Here is a 12,054-nt window from a genome sequence, read left to right on the forward strand (position 1 = left end):
ACACACCCAGGGCTGTTTCAAGACATTTTGGGGGCCAAGGCAAAATGACCCCCCCCCCCCCCCCACCACCCCCCAATAAATGGGCTCCCCAGAAGCCTCTGTAATTCATACCCTCTCCAGGAGTATTAGTTATACAGTGTTTGTAAAAGCTCCTCAGACATCACTGACATGTTCTAATATCATCAGATGAAAAACGTTGGTTACGTATTGTAACCCCAGATTCTATGAGTCTAGTCGCAGCCCTTAAGCGAGCTGCTATTGGAAGGGTGATCTCAGCATCAGCCAATCATGAAGAGCTTAAATGTACGCCCACCACGTGGGCACCCCTTGTGGGTTATATAAGTGGAACGACCCCACTGTTTGCCTCCGATGGCTCTTAGTCCTAACAGAACCAGTGGGGCCAGTGGCTTAAGGGCTGCAACTAGACTCATAGAATCTGGGGTTACAATACGTAACCAATGTTCTATTTCGTCTAGTCTTAGCCCTTAAGCGAGCTGCTATTGGAATAATGCGCAGCTGGATGGGTTTACGCCACACTGGTTAGCTCAACCAATGGACACACCCAACAAGTCTCCTTTTAGTGAGGGTCGCTCAGCCTCAGCCCAGGGCTTAAAAGGCTGACGCAGCCAGAGATAAAAGTGAGGCCCCCACTAAAAAATATCATCCACAAGAGGATGAAATTCATTCAAGTAAGGCTGATGTGGTGCCATAATGCATTCACTCAGCCTGCTGAGGTCCAAGCACTGAACGAGTGATGGATCCTGAAGACACATCTCATAAATAATAACAAGTAAAGGAACAGGGTGAAGCCCATGAAGCAGCCTGACAAATGACTTCCATTGACACACCACTGTGGGGCGCCATAGAAGAGGAAATCCCTCTGGCTGAGTGAGCCCTGAGTGTCTCAGGGGGATCCCGCCCTGCTGATGTGTAAGCGTGAAATGGCGTCACATAGTCAGAGTCAAAGGCACTGGGCCAACAGCGCGTGCCCAAGGGAAGACTCCCTGTAGTGCACAAACATGCTTTGTGAGCGGCGAATCCCTGAAGTGCGTGACACATATCGTGCGAGCGCGTGCACCGGGCAGAGAAGATGGGAAGTCGCCTCCTCATCAGAATTATGGGGAGGAGGAAAAAGTTCAGCCAATGAAAATTGACCTGGATTTGAAGGAAGTATTAATGTTTTTGGGCACAAAGGCTGGGGCATAAAACAGCAGACCCTCCATCTTCCCGGATTCTGAGGCATGCGGGAGCCACTGAGAGGGCGAGTTAGGTCGCTCGCTCTCTTGACTGATGCCAGTGCCAGCAGCAAGGCAGTTGTGACAGGAACTTGAGTGAGACCTGGTCCAAGGGTTCAAATGGGGCTTCAAATAAGCCACGCAGAACCACCGTTAGATCCCACTGGGGAACTAGCGGGCGGGACACAGGCCTGTTCCTTCTGACACCTTTTAGAAAACGTTTTGTGAGGGGATGACTGAAAACAGACCCATCACCAAAATCCTGGTGACAGGATGAGATAGCTGCAGCATGTTTTAATAGTGCTGAATGCGAGGCCCCTGTCCATCAGTATCTGTAGAAACGATAGGACATCCGCCAGCTGGCAGGAGGGCGCTTGAAAATTCCGCTCTGTGCACCATTTCTGGAAAGCTGCCCATTTAGCAGCATAAGATGTGATGGTGCACCCGCGCACTCTGAATCGTGGTGACCACATCATGCGGCAGCCCAGAAACAAACCCCTAAGCGTGACCGCTCAGCGGCCAGACTTACAGCCGTTGGCCTATTTCTGGAGGATGTTTGATTATCCCATCCGCCTGGGGAGGGGCGTCCTCCCTTCACGGGAGTCTCCACGGGGAGCCGGACAGTAGCGCTTGCAGGTCCGGAAACCATGACGCAGACAGGCGTCTGGGAGCCACCAGAATTACCGAGAGCTGTTCTGACCAAACTCGGTCCAGGAGACGGGGAATCAGAGGAACTGGTGGAAACGCATACAGGAGCGTTCGAGGCCAGGGCTGGTGTGAGAAGGCGTTCGCCCCAAACGGGGGTTGGTCCCGGGGACTCAGGGAAAACCACAGGCGACACTGAGCGTTTTCGCGAGCCGTGAACAGCTCCACAGACAGTTCCCCGAACTTTATCCAGATGTGCGGAATGCAGACGCCAGTCGGAGTCGCGGGGACCCCTCTCGACAGGATGTCTGCCGCTACATTCAGGATCCCCAGAATGTAGGTGGCACAGCAGGTGGACATGTGCCCAACACAGTAAACCTGTGGCTACGCGCAATAGTGGGAGGGATCGAACTCCCCTTTGGCGATGTATGTAGGCTGTCGCCACCTGGCTGTCTGTGTGAACTTCGACATGACGGCCATCGAGAAGGGCAGCAAAGTGTCTGAGTGTATTCCTCACTGTCATAAGCTCCAACACATTTATGTGCTCGTGCGTGTGGGAGGGCCAGCGATCTGCCGCCGTATGGGACAAGCACGTGCCCCCCACCCCAGACAGTGACGCATCCGTAAACACAGATACGTGTGACGTAGGACTTCCGATGGGGACCCCGTGTGAGAGGATGCAGGGGTTCCCCCAGTGAGCGAGGCCCCCGCCCACTGAGGGGGGAACCCTCAACATACGTCTCTTCTGACGTATCGGGTGTACCCGGAGGCGGATAAGCTTTGCAGGCGCCTCGAGCGCAACAACCCTAGTAGCACCGCCGAGTGGGCTGCAGCCATCATGCCCAGAAGTCTCATGACTAACAGGGCTCTCACGATCTTGCGGGGTTGCACGCGGGAGATCACCGTGGTGAGATCTGCCGCTCTCACGGGCGACAAACGTGCTCTCATTAGGGAGGCGTTCAGCTCCACCCCGAGAAACACAATCGACTGGGATGGAAGGATGGAGTTCTTCCCCCAGTTTATAGAAAACCTCAGGGTTGACAGATGCTCTGTTAATTTCCTGGTTTGCTCTGACGCCTCGTCCTCGGACCAGGCGCATCGGAGCAGATCGTCCCGGTAAAATAAAACCCTCGTTCCCGCCGTGCGCAGTGGCTGCAGCGCGGTCTCCAGACATTTGGAGAAAGTGCGCTGGGCTAGCGAGTAGCCGAAAGGGAGGCATTCGTGCGCGCGTTTCGACAGCGGACGTGTGCTCGAGGTCACGTGAGGATTGGGTTCGCGCCCTTACCGCCGTCGCTTGTACCAGAGAACTGGGAGCGACCCATGGAGGGCTGTGCTCGAAAGGGCGAGTGTGAAACAGCTGGAAGAGGCTGATCCGCACCGCAGAGCGTGGAGTCCAAGGATGAAGGACGAGTGGGAGCCGGGCCCGTGCATGGGAACGACAAAGTGCCAGCGGATGGAGCCGCGCAACATGCGCGCTTTGCGCCTGGTCGCGACAGCACCATGACATCCCGTCCCACCCAACGCTGTGGGGGAAGCGGGATGAGTCGGGCCCGGCCGTAGGCTGGGGCCGTTGCGCAAATGGAGCGCACCCTTACAGCAAGCCGTGTAACATGACCGAGTCCGACTGTGTGAACATGCAGATGTGCTGCAGTGCTTGGTGCGGGGAACATCATGTGTGAGGATTCGGCAGAGGGTTCTGCAGAGGACTGTAGGACTGTGCTCTCGATGTGACGTTTTTTGGGTTTTATTTCAAAACCAAAATCATTCACAGAGTTAACATTAGTCATAAATACACACATTCCTCCAACGAGTCATTTTCGTGGTTGTTTTCGGCGAGATTCCTGTGACTGAGACTGCCAAGGCTGTGTCTGCTGGCTCATTCGGAACCATTGGCCGCCAACTCCCTGGTCCCGCCTCAGTGGGAGGCCGGCTCTGCGGGGCTGGCCATGCAGCTGGGCGCCTGGAGTTTCCTCGCCGTTCGTCCCATCCTCTGGGGGAACGGCCGGAGTGCGAGGCTGACCGAGAGTGGACCAGGTCTCGCACCGTGGCTGAAAGTTCAGCCGCCGTCTGAGCCCTCTCGATGGCGCTCGTAAGATGGGGACCAAACAGAACGTCAGAGGTGATGGGGCCTTCCAGCATCTCCCTGTGCAGGTGTTCAGGAATGGAGGGCAGGGCCTTGAGCCACAAGGCCCGCTGGATAAGGGTCTGCCAGGCAGCAATGCGAGCAGAACCGGTGAGTACAGCCACGCACAGATTGAGGATGGCATCAGCAGTTTTAGTAATGATGGTTTCTGACTCGACAGGAGCGTCAACCTCCTCCACCATTTTGGGAACGCCAAAGGCGAGAAGGCGATGTTATTTCCTGCAGCGCCGGTCTGGAAGGCGCACTGGTGTGTGCGATCGGCGAGCTGCCTCAGCAGCTGGTCATGCTTAGAAGAGGGAACTGCTCGCGGTCCAACAAGGTGGTTCTTGGCCTCGACGCCACACAGCGAAGCCAAGTCCGGCTCCAGTGAGGGAACGGATGGCCAGCCCAGGTCGGAGAAGCCCTCAACCTTGGTAATGGGCACATATGTGGAAATTGGCGCCTTGAACCCGGCAGGCTCGGAGAAGGCGGCGGACCAGCAGCTCATGGCAGCGGGGAAGCGTGGCCAGACGGGGTCTGGACAGCGCGTCTGCGTCGCCCCAAAAATTCCCGTCAATTCATCTGCCTCAGGCGGAGCCGGTTCTGGAACGGCTAGCCCCTTGCGGGCCGCAGCCGCGGAGATGATGGTGGGCAGCTCCTGGAGCAGTGCTCTAACTGCTGGCAGGGAGGAGCGAGAAGCCACTGGGGCAGAAGGACCCGCTGAGCGAGGCTTGTCGACCTCCGTGTTGTACAGGAGGGAAAAGGGGCTACGGCAGCCAAGCTCGTCGTGCTCCTCACGAGGCTCGTCGACCTCCTTGTTGTACAGGAGGGAATAATGGCTGCGGCAGCCAGCCTCGTCGTACTCCTCACGAGGCTCGTCGACCTCCGTGTTGTACAGGAAGGAAGAAGGGCTATGGCAGCCAGCCTCGTGGTCGACCTCCGTGTTGTACAGGAGGGAAGAAGGGCTATGGCAGCCAGCCTCGCGGTCGACCTCCGTGTTGTACAGGAGGGAAGAAGAGCTATGGCAGCCAGCCTTGCGGTCGACCTCCGTGTCGTACCAGAGGGAAAAAGGGCTATGGCAGCCAGCTTCGTCGTACTCCTTGCTGTCGATGACATCGTCCAGTCGGTAGGAGCCAGCCGGCTCCTGGCCAACGTTGAAGAACTGTAACGCTTTGTCCAGCGAGTACATGCCAGCCACCGGAATTTCCTCGTCGGTGGTGGGGGTGAAGTACTCGACCCGGCGGACCTTTTCAGCCACGGGCAGAGCGGTACAAAACGGGCACGAGGCCTGGGGGTCAAGGCCAGGCCAGCGTGGTGAGCCCCGAGACAGACCTTACACTTGGCGTGCAGGTCGCAGCTGGAGATGGAGCCCGTCTGGCAGGCCGGGCAGATCCTGGCGTCGCTGGACATGGTCGGTGAGTAGATTTTTCTTGTATAATTGCTCTTAAAGGAAGCTCTTAAGCTTGGCGTGAAGAGAAAACGGAGGCGAACAGTGGGGTCGTTCCACTTATATAACCCACAAGGGGTGCCCACGTGGTGGGCGTACATTTAAGCTCTTCATGATTGGCTGATGCTGAGATCACCCTTCCAATAGCAGCTCGCTTAAGGGCTAAGACTAGACGAAATAGAACTAAATTATCAGACATGATGTCTCATCTGCTGCTTTTCTAAACTTGCAAAAAGTAACAAAACCATTTGAAAGCCACTATTTGTGGATTCTCTGAAAGTTTCCATGGAGTGTGTGACAACTTATTTTTTCATTGATCCTATCGTCTAATCTCACAGCTGAAACAAGCATCCTTAATAATCTGTGCACAGGAAGCTTACCGATGCTGTAGTAAAACAAAAGGTATAATAATTTCTTATTAATAAAACCTTTTTGCAGCACTACAGCAGAAAATGACATTTTGTAATAAATATGCTAAATATTTACACATGAATTGTTTTAGAGCCCTTTTATTGGCAGAATCTGATATTAATTTAGTTCTTACAAAAAATGGGTCCCAACATGGTTTGTGTGGCGTTGCCATAGTGTGACGTCATAGGCACAGATCCCCTGTCCTCTTTTTTGGAAATGGAAATATGGTCACCCTATAATAAACAAACTGTCCACCCGAGCTTTTGCACTGCACAGAGACACTTCGCTGCCTACGACTTTGAACGTCAGTTGAGAGCGGTTGAGAGTCAATCTCATGCAGACTGACCAATGAAGAGAGGGCCTCAAGTTAAGAACCTCTCCTCATTGGTCAATCCACACGAGGTGGGTCAAAGGTTGGGCTGTATGGTGGCGCAGTTGTTAGCACTGTTGCCTTGCAGCACGGAGGTCGCAGGTTCGAAACTCGGCTGTGGCCTTTCTGCATGGAGTTGCGTGTTCTCCCCATGCATGCGTGGGTTTCCTCCGGGTACTCCGGTTTCTCCCACAGATCACAACATGCCCTATAGGTTATAAATTGTAAGTCGCTTTGGATAAAAGCATCTGCTAAGTAAATAAGCATAAACATAAACATACCCTGAGCGGGTTATGTGATGTCAGGCATTCAAGTATTGAGTATATTTACTGCATATTACAGTAAAATATTCTGTATGTGACCATATTATGGTGATCCTTGGGTCGTGATGATGGGGCCCTTTAATATTGTTGCCCAGGGTACAACAAAGTGTTAATCTGGCCCTACCTATAACCCAGTTGGTTTTGTTTTAATTCAATTCAAAATATTTTCTGCCATTTTCTCTGTCTAGAGCCAAAGCGCGTTCCTCCTCCAGTATCACCGAAGCCTCGCGGGCCTCCGACAGCTCCCAAACCCGGCAAAGCTGTAGCGTCTCCAGTTACCATGAGCCCGGCTGCAGCCAGTCCCACCTCGGCCCCTAAGCCTTCCTCTGTAGCCCCTCTTCCAGCTCTTGACACCCCCTCCGGCCCCTGTCTGTCTCCGGGACTCCCTCCTACTTCCCCGTCTCCAGCTCAGAGTCCCTCCACTCCGTCGCCTCACCCCGTCAAACCTCCTCGCTCCTCCATCGCTGGCCTCACTATTGACCTCCTGGCAGGAAGGGAGGTGGAGGAGGAAGAGGAGGAGGGGAGGAGAGAGAAGGAGGCAGAACCCGAGGAAGCCTTTAAGGAGGGATGGAGCGAAGGAGGAGATGGTGGGTCACGTGGAGGAAGGGGAGAAAGAGGGAGAGATTCAGAATCGTTTGGAGGAGACCAGCGCCTCCTTGGCTGCAGCTCTGCAGGCTGTAGAGCACAAAATAAAGGAGGAGGACAAGCCAAATGAGTGAGTATGAAGTCATGCTAGAGAGTAGAATCAAATAGAATCCTCTACATAGGATGTCCAGGTAAATAAAACACATCACATTATCTTTTTGTTTTCTGAAATAAACAAGTCTAATATGAAATTTCAGAAATTAGGTCTGGATGAGGGGCAAAAATCTAGAAAATCATCTTTACTTCCAGATTTCCCCCTTTACATTACCTAACACTAAAAAACTCAAATGAAGAAAACAGTCATTGTCCAGATAGTCTAATCGATTTTTACTTTCTTTATGAAGCTCCATGGCAGCCATGACACCTAATAAAAACATGATTTCTCATGTACTTTACTGGTCTTTGTAAAACGTCATTCTCCTATAAAATGAAAACAATTGTAAAACATGAGTTTTTTAAGTATAAACAATAAACAAAAATCATGATTTATATTATTATTTTGGGATTTATCATTACTTTTTGTTGATCTTTACAATTAGTCGACTCTATTGTATGTTTCTGAGTTTGTCAGGTGTGTGTGTGTGTGTGTGAAAATAGTGAATGTCACCCATAAACTGAATCTTAAAGATGCTTTCCATCAGTGGAGGAACTCACCTCCACACTTGACTCATTGATTCTGTCAGCATGTTTATCGAAGCCTCAATAAAAGCTAATTATTCCATTTTTCTTTTTCAAAATTTTCCAGCCAAAAAGGAACCGTCTCTATCCTGGATGACATCGGCAGCATGTTTGACGACTTGGCAGACAAACTGGATGCAATGCTCGACTGATCTCCAGCCCCCCTCCCCCTGACCCATCCCTCATGACATGTAGGTGTGTGAGAAGACGGCGCTCCCAAGACTAAATGCTGGCGCTTTGGGGAGCTCGTGTTTGAGTGTCTGGCCCTCCCATGTTAAGTGCTTCCTGAGTAGCCTTGAAGAGGGAGTCCTCTTTATCTGGTGCAGTAGCTCTGGCTCCTTCTCCTGATGCGAGGAAGCTGCTCCCACACAACCTCTGACCTCTGCAGCCCAGCGCGTTACCTCCACCCAGGCTCAGACTGCTGCGTGGACCGAGAAGCACAATAATTCATCTCAACACAAAAAAGGCTGGCTTAGACAAACTTTCGGGTGCAGTCTTAAGAAACTAAGCACACTAATTGTCTCAAAGGCAAGTAGACGGAGAGATGAACAAACACGACACGCTCTGATGAGGATTTTTAAAAGCACACTGAAACACAGACCGCTCTCTTTGCGTCCGTCTCTCCTCTAAAATATCAAAAGGATTCATTTTTCCAGATGCGTCGTAGCCTCCGTTTCTCCTCTGTACGAGTGGAGGCCAGTGGTTCGCTGGACTTCCTGACCCGCGTGTCGTCTCTTCTCACGTTGTTGTTGGTGCTCTTGCTGTTATTGTTGGTGTTGTTGTTTCGAGCGTGTGCGTAGTCCCTGCTTTTTGCTCATGTCAGTGTCCTCCTGCTCGTACAGTACGTAGTTACGCTAAGGATCAGACCAGCTATGAATTCTTAAGACACTTGCACATAAATCAGATCGCCGGTGTTCATCTCTACACATGAAGGTTTTATGCTTGATAATAATAATAAGAGACCAACACACGTGAGGTACAACCAGTGGCGGTTCTACATGGAATTACTCCCCGTGCGAGGCCCCCTTTGAACCCCCCCCCCCCTCTCCAATAGATCTTTATCATGATCCATTATATTTTAGAATTACCTCTGTAATTGTAATTTAAACTGACAAAAAAAACTGTAGACTACCAAAAATGCCAAACTTTTACAGAACAAATCATGTAAAAATAATCAGTGCGGCCATCTGCAATAAATAAACAGGATAGTTAGTGGTGACTGGGGAGTTTTCTTCTATTCAATTCAAGTTTATTTATATAGCGCCAAATCATGACAAGAGTCGTCTCAAGGCATTTCACATAATAAACATTCCAATTCAGGTCAGTTCATTGAGCCAATCAGAAAAAATGTTTCCTATATAAGGAACCCAGCAAATTGCATCAAGTCACTGACTAGTGTCAATGACTTTACAGCAATCCTCATACTAAGCAAGCATAAAGCGACAGTGGAGAGGAAAACTCCCTTTTAACAGGAAGAAACCTCCAGAGAATCCTGGCTCAGTATAAGCAGCCATCCTCCACGACTCACTGGGATCGAGAACACACACACACACACACACACACACACACACACACACACACACACACACACACACACACACACACACACACACACACACACACACACACACACACACACACACACACACACACACACACAAAGACAAAGTAATGTGTCTATAGTTATATTGTGATTTCTTAGTAAATATTCAATTTGGTGAGAGATAAACTTTATTATATTTATCCTAGTGGATCTATAATTAAACAGATAAACTAGTAGTAGCACATCCACTGTCAAGGAAAGCAAAAAGTTATTATCAGGAGAGGGAGAAAGTTTAAGTGGTTAGCAGCAGTGTGCTAGACAATAGCCCCCTCCATGAGGCCACCACAGCTCAGCAGAACATTGTTGTAGCTTCTTCTGGGGAGAAAAACAGAGAGAAAATAAAGTTAACAGCTGAAATTGCAGAAAATAATACAGTTAAAGAGCAGATTGTGGAAGAAAGCAGTAGAATGTGAAAAGTGGTCAGTGTATCTTCCAGCAGTCTAAAGCCTGGTTTATGCTTCTCCGTCAGCTCCGCAAGGGACAGATACGCACGGATTGACGGAAGCGTTTTGCTCTCGTGCTTCTCCGTCTCCTGGAGAGTGTTGCAAAGCAATTGCCGGGCAGGACAACAGAGGGTGCAGCGCTGTTCTGTGGTATCCTGTCATGTATCGGTCCAAGATCGTGTGTTTATATTGTGTTTTTGGGTATATAAGAGACTTTTAACACGGACATATTTGTCTCTCATTCTCCCACCTCTTCATGCGCTCCCCACCTCTAAACCCACGTTTCCTGTCATTTCCGTCCACAAATAAAACGCTTACTGCGCATCTTTTCACTCCTCCAGTCACGGGATTTAAACGTTCATATTTTTAGAGTTTTTTCGCGAGGTATTCTTCAAGCTTCTCCATGTCTGCCGCTAGTTAAACTCGGCTCTCTTTGCAATGGCGGCGCTGTAAACAACAGCTGCGTCCTGACCAATCACAAGCTTGCGTAATCCGTCTCGTTCGACGGATGTTTAAAAAAGTGGGCTCGACTCCGTACGTACTTGCGTGCCTGCCGAAGCCCTACGCAAGGACAGATAATGGCGTTGCGTGTCTCCGCACTGACGCAGACGGAGAAGCATAAATCAGGCTTAAGTCTATAGCAGCATAACTACAGAGATAACTCATGATAATCTATCCTATTTAGATGGAGGCATGTTGGAGTCAGGACAAGGGAGAGCCGTCTTTACCGACTGTACACTCCACCTCCCTCTACTCCCCCACTTGTCCAGATTTAGGCTAACATCAGATTTTAACCATAGGCCCTATCAAATAAAAATGTTTTAAGCCTATTCTTAAAAGTAGACAAAGTGTCTGCCTCATGGACTAAGGCTGGGAGCTGGTTCCACAGGAGAGGAGCCTGATAACTAAAAGATCTGCCTCCCATCCTAATTTTAGATATTCTGGGAACCACCAGTAGACCTGCAGTCTGAGAGCGAAATGCTCGGTTAGGAACGTATGGAACAATCAGATCACTGATGTATGATGGAGCTTGATTATTAAGAGCTTTTTATGTGAGAAGAAGGATCTTAAAATCTATTCTGAATTTAACAGGTAGCCAGTGTAGGGAAGCTAAGACAGGAGAGATATAATCTCTCTTTTTAATTCTCATCAGAACTCTAGCTGCAGCATTTTGGACAAGCTGAAGACTTTTAACTACATTCTGTGGACTTCCTGAGAGTAATGAATTACAGTAATCCAGTCTTGATGTAATAAATGCATGAACTAGTTTTTCAGCATCACTCCTGGAAAGGATGCTTCTAATCTTAGCAATATTCCGAAGGTGCATGGAAAAAGGAAATCCTACAAACCTGTTTAACCTGGGATTTGAATGTCATGGTCAAAGATAACACCAAGGTTCCTTACTTTGTTCTCGGAGATTAATGTAATGCCATTCAGGTCAGGTGATTGGCTAAGCAATTCCCTTTTCTGGATTTATGGTCCAAAGATGAGAACTTCCGTCTTGTCTTGATTTAAAAGCAAAAAGTTTAGAGTCATCCAATTTTTTATGTCCTCAAGACAAGCCTGTAATCTACCCAACCGATTAGGTTCATCAGGGTTAATGGATAAATATAACTGAGTATCGTCAGCATAACAGTGGACGTTTATCCCATGCTGTCTAATGATTTTACCAATTGGGAGCATATATATAGTAAAAAGAATTGGTCCAAGCACTGAACCCTGTGGTACTCCACAAGTAACCCTGGAGTATGAAGACGATTTGTCATGTACATTTACAAAATGAAATCTGTCAGACAGGTAGGATTTAAACCAGCCTAGCGCTGTTCCTTTGATCCCTACAACATGTTCAAGTCTTTCTAAAAGAACATTGTGATCAACTGTGTCAAAGGTAGCACTGAGATCTAACAAGACTAGAACAGATACAAGATTCTTATCCGAGGCCATGAGAATATCATTTGTAACTCTCACTAATGCAGTTTCAGTGCTGTGATACTCTCTAAAACCAGACTGAAATTCCTCAAACAGAGCATTAGTGTTTAAATGCTCACATACTTGGATGGCCACTATTTTGTCCAGGACTATGGATAAAAATGGAAGGTTAGATATTGATCTATAATTCATTGGGTCATCTG

General features: G+C 49.3%; 1 protein-coding gene across 1 annotated transcript; it reads left to right on the forward strand.

The window, feature by feature from the left end:
- Positions 1–5,053: 5,053 nt before the first annotated feature.
- LOC129162495 (uncharacterized) lies at positions 5,054–9,506 on the forward strand. The gene is made up of 3 exons (XM_054738832.2): positions 5,054–5,417; positions 6,742–7,268; positions 7,944–9,506. The coding sequence occupies exons 1-2, from the start codon at positions 5,366–5,368 to the stop codon at positions 7,266–7,268; spliced, it is 579 nt and encodes a 192-aa protein (XP_054594807.1). The 5' UTR covers positions 5,054–5,365; the 3' UTR covers positions 7,944–9,506.
- The last annotated feature ends 2,548 nt before the right edge of the window (positions 9,507–12,054 follow it).

The sequence above is a fragment of the Nothobranchius furzeri genome, chromosome 4 (assembly GCF_043380555.1).
Source record: "Nothobranchius furzeri strain GRZ-AD chromosome 4, NfurGRZ-RIMD1, whole genome shotgun sequence".
NCBI classification, from domain to species: domain Eukaryota; kingdom Metazoa; phylum Chordata; class Actinopteri; order Cyprinodontiformes; family Nothobranchiidae; genus Nothobranchius; species Nothobranchius furzeri.